We start from the raw sequence: 20239 nt of genomic DNA on the forward strand, positions 1-20239 counted from the left end.
TGTAATTTTTGTATCTTTCCTTGCTTTATAATGTAGTGTTGGATTTATATAACACATAGCTTGAGGATTATATAATTATCGCGTTCATAACATGCGTCACATCCCAAGTTGCATCCACGTTTGCTATATATGTTATATTGGTCTATTGTCGACAATGATTTTAGGCCAAACGGGATAATTGTCTTTAAATGCCTTTTTTGTTTCTTGTAAAAAAATATTTTCATATTTTGGGACAAAAAGTAAATGGTATACAAATAATGCTTTTATATAACAAAAAAACAAGCGGTAAAGAAAGTAACTTCTCCTATTTGCCAATGATGTTCAATTAGTATTTGCTACTCTTGAGTAACAATGATGTCAACAACTTTCTGAGGCACAAAATAACAAAAGTAGGACTGCGAAAATAAGTTTAATACAAAGATATGTCTAACGCTAAGGTTTGTAGGATTTGACTACAAGACATGCAACGTTTTATTGGCATTGGATCAACAGTCTCCAAATATTGCTGCAGGAGTACACATTAACAAAAACGAGGAAGAAATTGGAGCTGGCGACCAGGTGATTTTACATATTAATTTAATGTTTTAATGTTTAGATTTCTTTCCAGCATCCACATATTTTTTTATATATAATATTTCACCGGAAATTAATCATTTTTAAAGCAGTGTAGTTAAAATTGATCATTTAAATATAAGGACAAAATCGTTTTATTCATTATTATAAGCCTTTGGATAATGCATGTTTGAGTCTTCATGATTTTTGGCATGTTACAGTGGTATACAAGTGAAATAAATCATTAAATTCATTGCTTATTTCTACATTAACAAAAAAGATTTTTTTTGTAAATTCTGAATAATTTAATGATTCCTTTTACGATCATTCCATTAGTTGTTACTTCAGTTTTCATGAAATTTTAAGAAGTGGGAGAGATTTTGATGTAGGAATATATCTATATAGTGGGTTTGTGACATGTGCTTTGACAAACATATTGCTTGTACTTTGTGTGACATTACATATTGACCTTGTTATCAATTAGCTAATTAATTAAAATGAAAATTACAATTTTTGAAAATAAATGAAAACCACTACTCAATTCGTCAGATACGAAAATGTCAATGAACCTCCAAGAATCTGTACGTACTGCCTAGAAAAAAATGTTTCAAATAAGAAACTTTGTCTTTGAAACAAGTGTCTTTTTATTAACACTTTAGTAACTAAAGTGTTTATTAGCATTTTTTCTGTAGAATGAACCATTGTCTCAGAAACAATACTTGAAGCGACCGTCGATTTGTCAGTTACGAAATCAATTTTTTAAATAAAATTTGTATAAACTCGACGGTAAAAATTTGATATCTTTTGATCAGTGTTCTACGGACAAATATCAAAATGCGTTTTAAAGGCGAAGAGTACAGCTTTCGTATGCAATTTTTGCGTTGTGTCACAAATACTTCCACAAATACTTCCACTCAACGATCACATGGAATTTCCATTGTTAGAGCCTAATCGTCAAAACCTATAACATGAAATTTCGATTTAAAACTACACAACTACAAATTCCACCAGCCGTCTTCCTGTGACCTGAGATGTTACCCAATACCTCTGTATTGGCCACTCTGTCCAAGATATACACATCATTTCTACACCTTATCACCACATTTCTAAAGCCTCTAATTTTGCGGTTGTTTAGGAGCAATTGTTGTCGTTCCATCGTTTTCGTGGTCTTCCTAATGATCGTCTTTCTATTGGAGAACCGTCTCTTGCCGTCTTTACTACTCTATTTTTTGTCATTCGGCATATATGATTCTTCCATTCTACTCTTCTATTTCTTACCCAGTTCTTGATGTTATCTACTTCGTATATCTGTACCTCTAGCTTTGTCGCATAGTGTCTTGCCATCAATTCAATTAAGTGTTTCCATCTATGCCGTTTTTAACATCATTTTTGTCCTCTCTGTGTCAGGTTGTGTTTATGCCGCGTATGTCATTATTGGTCTGATGACTGTTTTGTAAATTCTGCCTTTTATTTCTTTCCCGATATTTTTATTTCTCCATATTGTTTTATTCAGGCAACCTGCGGCTCTGTTTCCTCTATTCACTTGATCTTCCACTTCAGTCTCGAGCTTTCTGTAGCTAGATAATGTGATGTCTAGATATTTAAACTCCATCACTTGTTCTATTATCTAACCTTCCAGCTCCAATTTACATCTTAGTAAATTTGCTGTTGTAACCATGCATTTTGTCTTTTTTGGGGAAATTAACATGTTAAATTTTCTGGCGTTTATATTAAATTGGTGCAGCATACGTTGTAAATCGTTTTCAGGGCCCTGATTCTATTTCATTTCAATGTCGAAATTTAAAAGCGACTACGCCATGACAGTCGCAATCGCTAGCGATTCTGATTCATTTCGATTGTAGTTAAAACTGGGGATATTTACTTTATCATTTTGACACTGCTGAAAATTTGGGTTGGCCCTGTTGTTTATTGGCTGCACTACGCTTGTTGAATGTTTGTTTTGTTTACGTTACGTGAACGTCTTTTTTTTCTTGTTTGAGTTGTTAAATCATAAATAGTGGCCATTCTCAATTATATTTTGAATTGAAAGAAAAGATGGCAAGAAAAAAAAGGCGATGTGGGAGATCCTTAAGTTATAACCACTAAGATTTGACTTAGTGGTTATATTCTAATATATTTTTAAATTTACTGCAGCTTAGTAATACTAACCCTAAACATTTTAGGTATCCTAGAGGCATAAACATCTTCTTCCAAATATGGTTCTAATACCCTTATTAAATAATTTGCAGCTCGTTTATTAAGCCGGAATTGCTGCCTAAATTGAGCATCACTTAGTGAAAAAGAATTTTGAGTATCCCGTAACATTCTTCTTATCCTCCGTTATGAGCGTCGGATATCTATCCTCTCTAATTCCTCCAAAACTAGCAAATGTCCGTAAAACACAGCCATATTAATACTTTTTGCCTCAGTTTTCCTTGCAAGGATCAAAACACCGCCTACCTAAACTGAACCTAAGTTCACTTCTCCCAGTCCAGTCAGTCATGTCAGATTAATTTCGACTCGAAATTAAATTTCAACCACTTCCTTGAAGTTGAAATTAATTTCGATAAATCGAAATTTAGTGACGTCGTTTGGTTAGTTCAGCTGAAATCCACAAGGTTCGCAAAGTCGCATTTCGACGTCGCCATATTAATTTCGACATGTTTTGAGTCGAAATCTCAATTAGAATCAGGGCCCAGTTTGAGAGAGTAGTATTGCGTCGTCTGTATAGCAGATTATTTTAAGTTGTTTTTCTCCCATTTGGTATCCTTTTTCTTACTTTTTTTATTATTACATCCATAATCGGTTTGAACAATAGACTCACGGAATCTCCGTCTTATCTCATTGCCAGCTTCAATAGGGTCGGTTAGTTCTTCTTACACTTTTATTGTGTTGTTTTGGTAAATATTTTCGATCGTTTTGATTATTCCTAGAGGTATCTCTCTTGCGTACAATAAGTGGATAACGTCCTTTAATTTAATCCGGTCAAATGCCTTCTTAAGGCCCACGAAACATAGATATGCCGATTTGTTGTATTCTATTAATTTCTCTTGCACTTGCCTCATAATGCCTTATAGCATCGATGCATGATCTTCCTGACCTGAAACCTTGTTGTTCTTCTGCTAGTGTTATAATTTCATTCAGTTTATTTTGTTATCACTTTGGTTGTTAATTTCAGTATTGTGTTTAATAAATTAATTCCTCTATAAAAATCCAAATAACAAGATTTCACAAAATGGACAAATTTCCGAGGCCTAAGCAAGCAAACACACGAAAGATCTTTTATTTCGTAGAGTGGAAAAGTCTATTAAGGTCAAATGACCCCATTGAGATCTGCAATAGGTATTAATAAAAATCTTTATTCGAAATTCGGCATTTTATTTTAATTTTTGTAGTTCTTAAATATTCTTTTAATTTCGTGTTGTCTATATCTTTGCATCATTATTCTTTCCCAGTTTCTTTTTTTTAGGCTCACAGAATTCCCTTTATTTCGTTCAAAAACTTCCTTTAAATATCACGATAAAACCAACGAATTGGAATATTGAACTTAATATTTCTTAATCGTGCCACTTTCAGAATAGCTAAATAATCAATAACATTACTTCGTGTTATTTCTGAACATATTCTTAAAATATATAGCGCATTGTGAATTTTTTGATATGGAAGCAAATTAAAGCAATACGTAATATATGATAGATTAGGTTTTGCAATAATATTCTCGAAAATTCACATTTGTATAATTAAAATCTACATCGATAAAAAGAAGAGTTGCAATATCTTAGTGTTGTTACCGATTGATTAGCAATGTGCGACGCATGTATCAAGTCTTTGTGTATTAGTAGCAACAGCAATAACCCTTGGTTTTGTGTATACCTAGATTCTATCATCTTATCGATCAAAAATTGGTATATATTTGAGTCTTAATCGTTAAATCATATTTATTTTATGCAAAAGACCTATATATGAGTTAAAAGAGATGACCAGAGACAAAGATCTTTGGAGACAGACAATAGAGGACATCATGATGACCACTATGCTCCCTCTGGGGGTCAGGACTGAAGAGAGATTAAAACAGCAAACAATATTACAATAATTGATAACAACTTTATCTGAATGATAGAATCATTCAAAAATTCAAATACGAATGCTACTCGAACTGTTAAACTACCTATGTTTATATACATTTTTTGACGTTCCTGAAATCACGAGACATTTCGGGATTTTTCGATGACATCTCGAACGTTCGAGGTTTTTAATACTTCGTCTTTTTCGTCAAGGGTCTTTTTCTATATGGAATCAATCTTACTGAACTTTTGTAATGATATCCTTGTGTAAAATCTTGATAAATTGTTGATCAATCATTTTTCGTATCTTTAACGCCATATAGTTACAAGACTATTTTATTTACAAGTTAGAAATATATTCCTTGGTCTTATTTTATTTTTTTGTCGGCCTCAATATTTTATATATCTCAAAATATGTTCATACAATGCATGTTTGTTAAAAGTTCTTCAGCTGATCAAGGTTAGATGATATCGTGCTTTTCAAACAATTAATTAATTGACAAATTAGGGTCAATTGATAATGCACATAAATGAACAAACGAAACAGGTATTTTCTACTCGGAGTACGATTCCATTTGATCCAATCTACCATTATAAATAAGATATCTATTTCCTACATCGTTAATTTATGTTTAAAATAAAAGTATTATATAACATAAAGGAGACAGTACACTTGGCGCCAGCGTCTGGATTATTTCCAAATGACTAATTTATAGGAGACAGTAATGCTTTTGTTAGTGGTATCATAATGTAATTAAAATTTTAGCTGTCTGACATTGCAAACTGCCGTGAATAAATTCAAAGGGGTAATTTTTTGGTTTAAATTTATGGTCTTTTGATGATAATCATTTGTGACACTGAACTAATTGTGAATTTTTTTTCTTCTTTCATCATTTGCTATGTAAAGGTCATCCTTTACATAGCAAAAAAACAAGCATTAAAAAAAAGTAACTTATCCTATTTGCCGATGATGTTCAATAGTATTTGCTACTCTTGAGTAACAATGATGTCAACAATTTTCTGAGGCACAAAATAACAAAAATAGGAATGCAAAAATAAGTTTTACAAATATATGTCAAACGCTAAGGATTATAGGATTTTACGACAAAACAAGCAATGTTTTAGTGGTTTTAGTTAAACATTTCTTATGTTGGTATGAAGTAAGGTCTAAAATGAGTCATCAGTATACTTGAAATTGTGTTTCTCCATTTCAATTACGTATATTATGTAGACCCAGTAGTCTTGGTATATAATCGGGTGTCATAAGAGACATATGGCTTAGAGGGGAAAGGTATGTTTACTACAACAATGACGTGCTCATTTATGTCAATCGCTAACGTTTCGTGCAACTTCGTATCAACACAATATATAACAATAAAGGGAATCATGTTTGCGACACTATACGCCATTGGCTGGGTCTATACAGGGTGCGGCAGATAAACGGTCAATTAGAAATATCTCGAGAGCTACAGGTAACTGAATCATGAAAATTGGAATGAACTTCTTTTTTTTTTAACGGGACGCCCTGTATATTTTTTAATTTTAGAAATATTCACATTATTTTGGACATTTTTGTTTATACTTCTCTATACCTATTGTTAACCATTTTTGAGTTATAATTATAATGGTTTTTATATGAAAATTACACTTTTCTACCATGTATATAAAGTTCAATATCCTCTAATATAATTTGAATAAAAGTTTCCAGAACTTGTCGTGTTTTTGCTGAACAGAGATATCCTGAGAAGCCTCGACCAAATATTAAAACTGTAAAACCTTTGTTCAACAACTGTTTCCAGTTTCGTCAAACGTAAAAAGACCCACGTCGATAATAAAGAGTTACAAACAGATATCCTGGGATATTTTGCAGCTAATCCAAATTCATCCTTTCGGTAATGTAACAATGTGACCAATTGTTAGAGATATCGACTCGAATAATTCACAGAATTTTAAAAAAACATCATTAGATCCTTTATTCGTATACACCAGCTCAACATTTACATCCTAAAGATTATGTAAGACGTGTAGAATTTTGTGCACGAGTTTTAATGAAATACCAAGATCAAGATTACAAAAAAATTATTTGGTGTGATGAGTTTACAAAAAATGGTATGTTTAACCGCCATAACAGTCACTTCTGAAGTGATGAAAATCCTCAGCTCACGTGGGATAGTAAATTTCAAGCATTCTTTTCGTTCAATGTTTTTTTGTGCTGTGAAAAATAATAAGATAGTCGCTCTCATGATTTATGACAAATTTAAACGGGAGAGCGTTACTGCAACATTTTACGACAAGTAATTTTACCAGCACTGCACGCTTTACATAATAATAAAGCTATCGAGGCTTGGTTTCAACAAGATGGAGCACCGGCTCACAATATTCGTTGAGTCGGCACATTGCTTGATGATATATTTAGCTATAGACGGATAGCGAATAAAGATCCGTTTCTATAATCACCAAGGTCCCGTTATCACCGTTAGATTACTATATTTGGAGATATGTTAAAAATAAGGTGTTCGCTGAACCTTTTACTACTGAGAAACCTATAATAAATAAAGTCCTTTTAGTTCTGAACGAAGTAGATAAATAATCAATATCAAGAGCTACTCTTGATCTAATCTGATTAAAAGAGTTCATAAATGATTGGATGTTGATGGGTAACATTTTGAACATTTATTACATTAATAAGTGCCTATTTTCTTTGATAGCATCTTTTTAATTGTTCAATGTTTAACTTACAATATGAAAGTTGTAAATTAACACAACATAGTCTAGGAAAAAAAATTGTTTGCGAAAAATGTATAAAGTTAATTTTTTTTGAAAACTGCAAGAGATAGGTATAGGTAATATTATACAGATCGATAATGAAAAACATTTTTCTAAAATGAATCACATACAGGGTGTTCCATTTGAAAAAAAGTAATTAGGCGAAAATTTAGGATGCCGGTTTTATGCCAATTTTGACAGCACCCTGTATAATGAAAAAGGCAACTTTACACTGTAAACGATATTGCTGTATCTGGTTAATAAGTTCATAAAGAATTAAAACATTTATTCAAATTACATTAGAGGATATTAAACTTTATATACATGGTAGAAAAGTGTAATTTTCATGTAAAAACCGTTATAACTCAAAAACGGTTCACAATAGGTATAGGGAAGTAATAAACAAAAAATGTTCAGAATAAGGTGACTATTTCTAAAACTAAAAAATATACAGGGTGTCCCATAAAAAACGAAGTTACAAGCAATTTCCGGTATAACCGGAAGTAGCAAATAGATGAATATATTTTCATTAGATCACCCTTCAAAACCTCTTCATTCCAATTTTCATGATGCAGTTACCTTTAGTTCTCGATATATTTCTAATTGGCTGTTTATCTTCCGTACCCTGTATATTATACGTCATTGCTCTATGTAATGTAATTTATTCTTGTGGATAGAGTAATACCATTTATATTTAAAAAGACTCAGTGTCCTTTTTGTCATTTCCAGAGGAATTAAAGGATTTAATTAAATCAAATCATTATTCTATGTACTGCAACACATTTTATGAATTATTGCATGTTTATTTGGGTTTATTAAAAAATGGATAGCATTGAAAGAGGGGATTTAAGATAATTAATATTAATGTGAATATATGGGACAAACTTTTTGACGTAGAATCAGTTTTACTTAATACTATTATAATTTTAGTTTTTTCAGGTTGAAATCAGTAATGCCCTGTTTTATGTCATACTTAGCTAATGATTCCTAGTTTATTTTTTTTCTAGCACTGATATACTTTATCTACTTAATAATTCATATATTCAACAAAAACCATGTTAGTTATGTTGATAAATAAATTTAAATGAAAAAATACATCGCAAAGTTTTGTAAACATGCTTTAAAAAACGTATCACTAATCAATTCGCTAAAGATATTTTTGTTTCCATAATAAAATAAATACTCTATATATAACAATTTCAATAATGCAATACCTAAATCCGATAAATTAATGACAATAAATATTTAATTCTTAATTTTATCGTAAATTTACACAATCTTTTGTAAATCATAATAAAACTATCTGGCGATTGAAAGTTTTGCTTAATGGTTTTAGAACAAAAATACAATAAACAAGTTGCGAAAACAAATCCCATACTGTTACCAAGATAAACAATTATTATCTTAATTTTAACAATTAACACAATATTTTAGATCGGTTTTTGGTAAAAGATAACCTTGATCTTAAATATGAAGTTCTCTATAATAAAAATTTTGAACATACAGCATTATGTTATGGGAGGCCAGCCAGCATTATGTTATGTCTCTTAATTTGAAAAGCAAGCACACATAAGTTACGAAAATATAAAATTAACGAGACGTAAATACGGTGTCATTTTGTGCCAATAACATTCGACTACAACTAAAAGAAAACATTCTGTAAGGATTTTTTTAGAAGTATAGAAGTGTAAGCTACCAACACTTGGCAATTTTGACAGCTGTCAAGTGATTTATGTTCAATTTGGTTTGGCACTTCAGTGTGAATAGACTGAAGCCTGAACAACACTTACAAATTGTGCAAATTTATTTTGAAAATCATGGTTCGTCCATGTTATGGTCAAGATAATCATCTAGGGCAGTTAATTCAATTAACCATCCATTAAATGATAATACGCATCCACAGAGACGTCGTACAGTGCATACAGAAGAAGTTGTGGCAGCTGTAGTCTTAGCCGCCATCGTGCACAGCAGTTGGATATGTGTCCATCCACTTTATGGAAGACTTTGCGGAAAGATCTTAGTAACTCATGCAAGAATTAAAGCTACACGATCACCTAGCAACGCATAGATTCGGTGAATGGTTCCAAAACAAGATTGCCGTTGATCCCGATTTTCATAAGCGAATTTTGTTTAGCGATGAAGCTCACTTTTGAATGCCTACGTCAACAAATAAAACTGCCGTATTTGGAGTGAAAATAATCCTCAAGTGCATGTTGAAAAACCATTACATCCAGAAAAATTGACTGTTTGGTCTGATTTATGGGCTGGTGGAATCATTGGTCCATACTTCTTTAAAAAAAGATGCTGACCAAAACGTTATAGTCAGTGGTGACCGTTATACAGCCATGATTACTGACTTTTCATTCCTCAATTGAACAACCATGATGTGCAGGAACTGTGGTTTTAACGAGACGACGCAACATGTCACCCAGCTCGTGCCACAACTGATTTATTGAAAAAATCTTTTGGTAATCGCATAGAGTCACTTATCGGACATGTGAATTGGACTCACAAGATCGTGTGATTTAACACCGCTAGACTATTTTCTGTATGAATATGTGAAGGTCTGAAACCATTGATCTCTTGGAGGACAACATTCGCCGCAATATGCTGGTATGCGGCCACAGAATATTGCAAAAAGGTATCGAAAATTGAACCTCCAAAAATGCCAAATGATTATCTTTCGAATAAAGTCAATTTCATGTCAATTTAAAAAAAATCATCTTAATATTATATTTTGTTCCATTTCAAAGTTCTATACCTCTACAAAAACATCCATTGGTATGTTAAATAGGGAACGGGATCACTCCCAATGAATCAAGATTCTAATAGAGAAAGCTCAAAGTACATCTGATCACATGAGATCAACCCCAGAATATCAGACTTCCTTCCTTCCAGGTTCCTTCAATATTCTGTTTCTCTGTTTGATTATGTAGCGCTGAGACTTGCAGTTTGACTGATGACTGATCTAACCGCCTAAAATATGGTGCTATCTATTCATGCTTTAATTATCTTGGATCTGTCGCATCACTAATAAAAGCATTCTGGAATGAATTAGACAAAAACAAAAAAATTGACATCGCCAAATTCTAAATGCGAAATGGTTATTGTCTGCTACAATTAATACTGCAGGTTAAAATAGAAGGAAGAAGAGATACAGGTCGACCAAGAACATCGCGCCTAAAACATCTTGTTCAGACCAGCAATTGATACAAATTAATTGATTGCGAATATCCAAAGACTAAGCAAAGGTTAGGACTAAGAAGAAGAGTAATAAAGATAGTTTACCAACAAAATATTGACTAGAACTATGAAGAATGAAAAAATAAATAATGTTCAAGAAAAGTTTCTTGACAAAGAAAAATTAAAAAAAAAATTGCTTCGTATTAATTTGGAACTATAGACATGCTGTACTAGTACAATTTAACACATGACCTAAACTGGAATGATTTGTTTCCCCTATAAACGAAATTTCTTTTATTTTGATTCTATTACTATGTACATATAGTACCATTCAGCAAAAAAAACTTTTCAAGATCAGAATTAATTTTTAATTAAGTACTTAAGATAGTAATTGAATACATATTTACTTCTAAACATGTCGACATTGAATTTGTTTACCTCTTTCTAAACTACAGTTTAATTTTTTAACGTTCACGTGAACTTTATAATTAAACTAAGCATTACTGACCGATACCGTTGTAACATTAATTAATGATTGCAAAGATTGTTGTTCCATTTTTTTTTAATATCCTATAGCACAAAATATATAATTTATTTTTTTTACTAGGGTCTTATGTTCGGTTATGCCACAGATGAAACAGACGAATGTATGCCACTTACAGTAGTATTAGCACACAGATTGAATCACAGAATTGCTGATTTGAGACGATCTGGAGAATTCTGGTGGGCCAGACCAGATTCAAAAACACAGGTAAGTCTCCTTAAAATATATTTATAGATTTCTGTTACATATATCAGAAAAAAACAATGACAATTTATATTTTCGAGTCTGTTCATCAATATAACGTCCTTTCTATCGACTGCTGGACATAGATCTCTCTCATAATTTTCCATCTATTTCGATCTTGTGCCTATTGCATCCAATTCCTATGACAACGTTTTAGATCGTCAGTCCAACGTGTTGGTGGACGACCTAGGCTTCGGTAGGCATCATCTCTTGGTCTCCATTCCAGTATCCGCTTTGTCCATCTATTCTCTGTCATTCGAGCCACGTGACCTGCCCAGTTCCATTTCAGTGTTGCTACTCTCTCTACTGCATCAGCCACTCCTGTTCTTTGTCGTAGCTGGCGATTTGGGATCTTGTCTCGTAGTGAAACGCCCAACATAGCACGCTCCATCGCCCTTTGACACACACGGATCTTTTGAACTGTTCTCCTTGTCATGGTCAACGTTTCCGCACCGTAAGTTAACACTGGCAAAACACACTGATTAAACGTTTTTCTTTTAAGGCATATTGGTATATCAGACGATTTGTACTTTGATATATCTTCATAATATTTGTCAAGCTGTATCTCAAAAGGCATCTTATTGTATCCATATTTAAAGCATTCTAACGTAACAAAAATCGTTCATTCTTGTAAAGTGTGTACTACTCATCAAATCTAGGAACGAAATATCGCCACGCCCACTTGATGCGCAATAAAATTACCAGAAATATATTAGTATAAGCACAGTATATTGCTTATAAAGAATCAGTAGGTTCACTCTGCCGCCAGTCCTTTGTGCTTCATGTTCCATTTTTTTCACGCGCATTACTTCCACGCGCAGATAAATTCCAGTTTTTGATACACTGCTCAATATAATTTTTAATACACTGCTCGAAAATAAATAGGAAAAAAGTGACTTGTGGCGAAATAAAATTTAATTAGATTTTCGGAATAATGAATACTTTCCTAAATTTAGCGTTTTCGACAATTATCAATAGTTTCCCAAAATAATTATTACTGTTTGTCCTTCAAAATGTATTATGTTGAATCCATCAATTTTGATTAATCGAATATTAATTTTTTGTATTCATTAGAAAATCACACTGTATTCACTGTTACTGGTGAGAAATCTCATAAAACGAAGAGCTAATGAGGAAACTAATTTCTATAGATGAAAAAATAATAATACATTCGAATTATAAATTATATTTTGAAAATTTGAATTTTACAATACCAGTTATAATAAAAATAGGATTATAAAAACACAAGTAGCGAACTATGAATACAAGTTAGAATAGAATATATATATTATCTACCAAATTCATGGCCAAAACTTACAATTTCCCACAAATATCCAACAATTAGTTTTAAAAATATATGCATACCTTCAATTCTATATGCCAATGATTCCGGAGTACTCGCAAATGTTTGTAACTTCTCCACAGGTGTGCCTACAAAATTACAAAAATGAGTTCTCTCATTATTCACCTGAAAGAAAGAACATACCTTGAACTGGAATGTTTAATCTCACAAGATGAATAGATGGTTTTGCGTTTTTTTTTTTCAACCTGCTTTTAAGCATTCCTGCAAAGGCAGGTTCCTCAAAATGTAAACTGCATATTCTAAAGTGATCATAACAATATTGAACACTGTACATGGCAAGTTTTTCACATTGAACAATTTTCTTCCATTCTGCAAACCTAAAAATACAACACCGATGAGGTCAATTATATTAAATAGAGAATTTAGTTCTTACCGATTTTCATCCTTGGGAAACCTGAAGAAACTCAAGTTCAAGTTGTTATGGTCCCTGGAATTTTTTCTACATACACAGCAATAATAAACACTTGTTTTAGCTGAATTCATCATAATCCGTCGTTTAAAGTAATAAAACCACTTAGAAAACTGGAGAAATATCACAGTAATATGTATTAAAAACGAAATAAACTTATAAAACCAACTAAATAACAACAAATAAATGAAATTTATATATAAATTACTGAAATAACTGTAATTTATAGTTTCACAGCATAAACACAAACACGTGTTTGGGTAAAATCAATGTTGCCAAATGTAATCAATCAATGGATAGATACTTATGATTAATTATTTGAGAATGGATTAAGTCAATTAGGCAATATGATTTTTCAAACTTTAGAAGTGTGTATAGTGGCTATGTAAAGAATTTTACCATTTATGAAATTTATTTTCCTCTTTTTGAAGAACTTCTATAATAATTATTTTATTATAAATTTGAAATATTCTTTGAAACTGATGGAATATTTTAAATCTTGCAACAGCGGCATTTTTCGCCAAATCTATTGCGCATATCTTCCAGGAGTGGATTCGAAATTGGAACCGTGAAAATGCGAGAGTGAACCTACTGATTCTTTATAAGCAATAAAGCAATATACTGTGGTATAAGTAAACAACTCAACCTGTAAACTTGGATCGTTACAGTCTGCGACAGAGTTTTCTTGAAGAACATTGGCAGTGACGTGAAATGGAATTTAATTCAAAAAGTTTTGTCCGTGCAAACATCATAAATTTCGTGCTCCAAATAAAATAAGTAGCTTAACTTTAAAATCTAAGCGGGATGAGTGTGACTAAGGGGTGCTTCGTCGATTTATAATGCACTACCGAAAAAAGATTCCAACTCTACGACGAATCCACAGACAATTTGTAACTGAATACAAATACAATGGATTGGATGAAACTTTGAGAAAAGCCATGAGCAATATAGGCGTTCTTTGGAGAAAAGCAAAAAATAGAAAACTTTTAATGGAAAAACTGTAAATCCAACAATTGATAAGAAACTTTCTTCAAGATATTAAAAAATTAAGAGAAGAGAACCGACCTTTAATATACATGGACGAAACCTACATTCATTCTTCCCATTCATTCTTCTACTCACTCAAAATATGCTTCCGTTCTTCCCTGTTGAGTGTCTGTCTTCTCCATCCCCTCACTCCAATCTCCCATAAATCTTCCTGCACATCGTCCAGATATCTGAGTTTAGGTCGATCCCTTCTTCCGACTGACCTATTTAGCATGCTTATTTTAGAAGGATCACTTTCATCTGTCCGCATAACGTAGCTCACCCATCTTGAGACGGTTTATTTTGATGGTTTTCACGATATCTGCATCACCAAAAAGTCTATAGAGTTCGAAATTATATCGTCTTCTAAACAGACTCTGTTCGTTAACTCCTAGTTGTAAATGGTTCTGAAAGATCCCCTTGTACACGCACTTTACATTTAACTTTTCTCATTGTCATTTTAATTGATTCTACCAATCCTTTTGGTATTGTAATGGCAGTCTATGTCGGAATCCTTTTTTTTTATATTTGTCTGATGGATGATATGTGATCAATGGTAGATCTGTTTTTTGAAGAGCCTCTTTGGTAGGATCCTATTTTATTGTAAGTATACTGTACTAATTGTTCATTAAGTATCAGGGACAAAATATTGTATGTCGTATTAAGCAGGGAAATTCCTTGAAAGATAGAACAGTCAAACCCATTACCTTTTTTGTATATAGGGCATATAATTCCAGTATTCCAATCTTCTGATAAACAGCGTTCTTGCCATACCTGTATTAATAGTTTTTGAAAGAGGGTTGCAAATGTTTAACGTAGCACTGTTACCGATATAAAATAGTTTCTACCTGTCCTATTTGAAAATATGGCATTCAATCCAATCTTACTTTTTCAGTTCTTTGACTTAAGACTATAAATAATTATATTGGTTATGACTAACAAAAAGTAATTAATTAACTCCTAGGCATTTTGATTATAAATGATACTGGAGGTAGATTATTTGCCCATGATGTTTTGTAGTATTTGCTACTCTTGAGTGACCATGATCTCAACATATTAGCTGAGGCACTATATTATAATTCCACATATACACTTTAAATCGATCGTCAGTTACTTTAGTTTGGTTTTATTTTTAGGTTACCGCAGAATACACTTTCCAACGTGGCGCTTGCATTCCACAAAGAGTTCACACAGTCGTTGTTTCACTCCAACACAGCGACAAAATCAGCTTGGAAGAATTGAGAACCGAAATCAAGGAAAAAGTTATTAAAGAAGTCATTCCAGCCAAGTATCTCGATGACCAAACAGTCATTCATATCAACCCATGCGGTCTCTTCATTATCGGAGGACCTCAGGTAAATAAATTTAACAATTATGTATGAAATAATAGAATTATCCAAACGAAATTATCGTATTGAAACGAAAAAAAAATCCTTTTGACGATAAAACTACCATTTTGAAAAATTTTCTATTGCCAGCCGGTTAATTCGATTTTGAGAGGGGATAAAAAAAACAGGAAGACCTTTAAACGAATTATTTCAATCGAATGGTTTATTTCATAAAGCAGTTAAGCGCCAAAATATTAACTTTCGGAAAACTGAATTATAAACAACAAAGTTATTTTAAAATCCTGTTATTTTTTTTCTTTAAATATACTTTTTACCAGGTGCAAATATATTTTTCATTTTTAAAAATTTAAATTGGCTCCACAAAAAAAATTAAAAGTTCACTTGGCTGTTTCTGCAATAAGTTTTCATTTACATTTTACTAACTTTCACTTTTAAGTTTCATCTATCTTATGCTGTTCTCCATTTGTTCCCTATATCTTCAGTCAGCTTCTTGATTTTTTTTTATCTACTGGTGTCGTGCTTAACCTACTTTCATATCAATATGCGCTTTTACTGCTCTATGTTGTTATTTTCCTTCTGTTCTTGTGTTTATTTTCAATTTATTTACCGTACTTTCATTTGTGCTATTAATTTGAACTGCCAATTATTTAAAACTTCTTTTCTTTGACACTCTACTGTAAGCTGTGTTTTAATGGGAGTGTTAATGATGGAAATATAAAATGTACATGATGTTACCTAAGAGTATTTGCTATCTTGAGTAAATATGATGTCAACTACAGACTGACACAATTGATTCAATGCATTAAAACAGAATAGTCATTTCAATATTATTGACATTCCCTTTTTCAAATTTTAGAGTGACGCAGGCCTAACTGGTAGAAAAATCATCGTAGACACTTACGGAGGTTGGGGAGCACATGGAGGTGGCGCTTTCTCTGGAAAAGATTTTACAAAAGTTGACAGGTCCGCAGCTTACGCAGCTAGATGGGTAGCTAAATCATTGGTGAAAGCAGGACTTTGCCGTAGATGCTTAGTGCAAGTATCATACGCTATAGGCTTAGCCGAACCCCTTTCCATTACAGTATTTGATTATGGAACTTCGAAACTCACTCAAAAGGAATTGTTGGACATTGTAAACAAGAACTTCGATTTAAGGCCTGGTAAAATTGTCAAGTAAGTATTTTTTACTAAATCACTAGCCTGCTTTCTGTGTCTATACTTATTATCTATATACAAGGTGTTTCAAAAAAAAAGGTAATACCGTCTCTAGGATAGGTGAAAAATAATTGGGGTTTGCTTAGTAAAAATTTTTGTAGCTCCATCCGTTTTCAAGAAAAAGGGCATTTAAAAAAATGTTACACATTTTTTACGATTTTGCCAAAACTACTGGCAACATTGTAATGAAATTTTATACGAATATGTTCTCGAAGCTGATACATCCCATGAATTTGTTTTTATATCTTACTCTCATAGAGGGCAGCGAAAAAATAATGTAGCGTCTCCATGTGGTCAGGACATCTCCCTTTGAAATCAAACTCGGCAAAGTATCCAACAAAATGCTCTTGTATGGCGCCATATTTAGGGATTTAACTGCGAACTTCTCGGCATAGCCTGTCAATAATATTGGTGCTAGTCCCAGTATCAGGGTCGATAAGCTGCTTTGAATGATTCACACTTTGGTGTTTAAATCATTCATGGGCCAAACAATTATAAGATTTCCAACATTCACCATAAATAGTTGTCCCAGGAAAAATCCATTCATGAATTAGTCCGAGCAAAGTATTGGCATCCCTCCTATCCACAGGAATAACGAAAAAGTTCCCGGTGTTGCGCTCATATCCGTCAAATATTTATTGACCTGTATACAGACACCCTCTATTGTATTTCCTCATACCGAATTTTGCTTTATTAGTTTCCGGGCCTCCTAATATTGTAGTTTTTTTAGCGAAACTAATAAACACTCTCAGGAATAACTATACTCGTTAACCATCGTGGCATTATTGGTAAAATATCGTTAACGATATTTTGACATGGAGGCTTCAAATGCAACAAAACTGACATTATCAGAAGGATTTTGTCAATATAGGATGTTCAAAAAATGTACCTTTTCCTGCCGATATACAAAAACAGGATGCGATGAAATACCAGTCGAATTTTTAAAAGTTTTTAACGAGAACAACCTGAATGTAGTATTGGAACTGTTTAATAAGATATACGATACTGGTCAAATTCCATCGGACTGGTTGAAATCTACATTTGTACCTCTTCCCAAGAAATCGAATTCTAAGACGTGTAGTGAATATCGCCTTATAAGTTTAATGAGTCACACCCTTAAAGTATTCTTGCGTATTATCCATTCCAGAATACGAGCAAAATTAGAACACAGCATAAGTAAAACACAGTTCGGTTTTAGATGCGGTTTTGGAACTCGAGAGCCGCTCTTAGCAATACAAGTCTTGATTCAAAAATGTCTGGATCAACAGAAAGATGTTTACGCCTGTTTTATCGACTATGAGAAAGCATTCGATACTAAAACATGACAAACTCAGAACTATTACATCTTACAGGACTTGACACTAAGGACATCCAGATTATACAAAATCTATATTGGAATCAAACAGCCCACATGAAGAATGGACATATGGTGAGTGAAAACGTAACCATTTCGAGACAGGGCTGTATTCTTTCGCCACTGCGTTTCAACCTGTACATGGAACAAATATTTCTAGAGGCACTGGAAGAGTACAACGAGGGCATCAAGATTAATGGCGTACCAATAAGTAATTTTCGATATGCAGATGATACTGTTATACTGGCCGATAACATGAAGATTTACAGATGATGCTAAATAGAGTAAATACAACTGGCAACCAATTTGGACTGAAGATCAATAGAAAGAAAACTAAATTTATGGTGATCAGTAAAAAGAACATTCAACTTAGCGACCTGAATATTGAAGCCGAACGTATTGAAAGAGTACACCGATTTAAATATCTGGGATATACAGTAAATGATAAGTGGGACCCAGACGTAGAGATTAAGATCCGAATTGAAATAGCAAGATCCAAATTCATCAAAATGAGAAAGCTTTTAAGCAACCGCCACCTAAGCGTTAACCTCCGATGGCGCGCCACGAAATGCTACGTACTCTCTACGCTACTTGTGGACGTTAACAGCAGCAACTATAAAGAAGTTAGCGGCTCTAGAAATGTGGCTGTATCGACGCATACTGAAAATACCTTGGACAGACAGTGTGACCAACACAGAGGTATTAAGACGAATGGGTAAAGAGGTGGAATTGTTAACAACTGTTAAAAGGAGGAAAGCGTCATACCTGGGCCATGTGTTCCGTAATGATAAGTACAGTCTGCTACAGCTTATCGTGGAAGGCAAGATTGAAGGTAGAAGAGGTCTGGTCAGAAAGAAGAAATCCTAGCTGAAAAACTTGAGAGAATGGTTTCAAATATCATAAGCTGCGAACATAATACATGCTGCACAAAACAGAGAAACCTATTGTTTGATGGTCGCCAACCTTCGGTAGAAGACGGCACATAAAGAAGATACAAAATCCACATTTTATTAGTAGCTTGGTTCTTCATCACGACATTTTTATTGCATCTAAAAGCCGTCTTACTTATCACAAATCTAGAAAAATGTTAGAAACCAAGAATTTTCATTAATTTTAACCAACTGTTCCGTTTCGCAGCTATATGTATTTTAAATTTATTTATCACAGTGGTAGTATATTCATTTTTGTCTCTGATTAAACATACGCGCCACTAACCGCGCCGTGTTTTTACCCGTTGAGGTAGAGACCGGCTTTTGGCGCGAACAACCTCACTTCGCCATCCAACACTCGACCAAGTCGGTCGATATTTTGTACCGTCGGCTTTTTAACCATTGTAATCATAACATATGTAATAAAAAGTGTTTCAACCCCCTTAGTTTTTCTTCACCAACCATAAACCAATTTTCGCATTAATATATTGCCTACGTATTAATCAAAAAATATAAGGCTACATTGCTTTTAATCCAAAATTCACAAGTTAATACAAAAACCTTTAGCGAATACAAATAATTATTAAATTGACAAATTTTTTATTTCCATAAAAAATCATAATATTTTTTAAATGAGGCAACTTTGCTCAATAAAATACGCTCAATCCATGTGCACAGCATGCCATGGAAGACATATTTTGAAAATTCTGTTAAAATATTACATTTTGAAACGAGCTAAACAGAAAAATCAAAGCTGTGCAAGCAAATCTGTGAATGATAAGATTATATAGAAGTAACGCAGAATCCATAGATACAATTTTCAGATTCGTAAAAGCTGTGAGTCAACCCTATATAAATACCGAATAATTAATGTGCAGCAGTCATTATTATTTTTTTGTCAAATGACTTCATTTAGTGCTTCTATGATCTTTCGAGCATTCTTTATTCTAGATGTTTATATTCTTCACTGTTAGATTTATTTGTACTAACATTAACTTTCTGGGCATATACTATTTTCATTAAGGCCTGACCAAACATGACTTGATTGTTCACATCATGCAGAGTGAATGATCGTCTGTGGAGATTCCCATACCATTGTATTTTGCTTGCCAGTAAAATAGTCCTTTATTCAGATATGTTATAACAGAATGTTGGACATAAAAACCCCGGATGTAGTCTTTTAAGTACCTTATCTAAGGTGGTCAGTATTTACCAATTTTTGCATAACAGATTTTCGATTTA

At 32.9% G+C, this 20239-nt stretch overlaps 1 protein-coding gene and 1 long non-coding RNA gene across 5 annotated transcripts in view; one reads left to right on the forward strand and one right to left on the reverse strand.

Annotated features, from left to right (window-relative positions):
- The window catches only part of Sam-S (S-adenosylmethionine Synthetase), a 65708-nt gene that overhangs the window by 44417 nt on the left and 1052 nt on the right, over window positions 1–20239 (forward strand). The window contains exons 5-8 of one of the 4 annotated variants that reach the window (XM_072537980.1): window positions 446–558; window positions 11173–11316; window positions 15287–15505; window positions 16356–16672. In XM_072537980.1, the coding sequence (XP_072394081.1) occupies window positions 446–558; window positions 11173–11316; window positions 15287–15505; window positions 16356–16672 (793 nt within the window). Of the gene's footprint in view, window positions 1–445; window positions 559–11172; window positions 11317–15286; window positions 15506–16355; window positions 16673–20239 lie in introns of those variants that run through there. The other 3 variants (XR_011951434.1, XM_072537981.1, XR_011951435.1) reach the window with 3 other exon arrangements.
- On the reverse strand, window positions 12523–13385 carry LOC140445708 (uncharacterized). The gene is made up of 3 exons (XR_011951436.1): window positions 13089–13385; window positions 12839–13032; window positions 12523–12783 (listed from the first exon to the last, which is right to left on the reverse strand). It is a non-coding gene; the product is annotated as an uncharacterized lncRNA (long non-coding RNA).

The sequence above is a fragment of the Diabrotica undecimpunctata genome, chromosome 7 (genome assembly GCF_040954645.1).
Source record: "Diabrotica undecimpunctata isolate CICGRU chromosome 7, icDiaUnde3, whole genome shotgun sequence".
Taxonomy (NCBI): domain Eukaryota; kingdom Metazoa; phylum Arthropoda; class Insecta; order Coleoptera; family Chrysomelidae; genus Diabrotica; species Diabrotica undecimpunctata.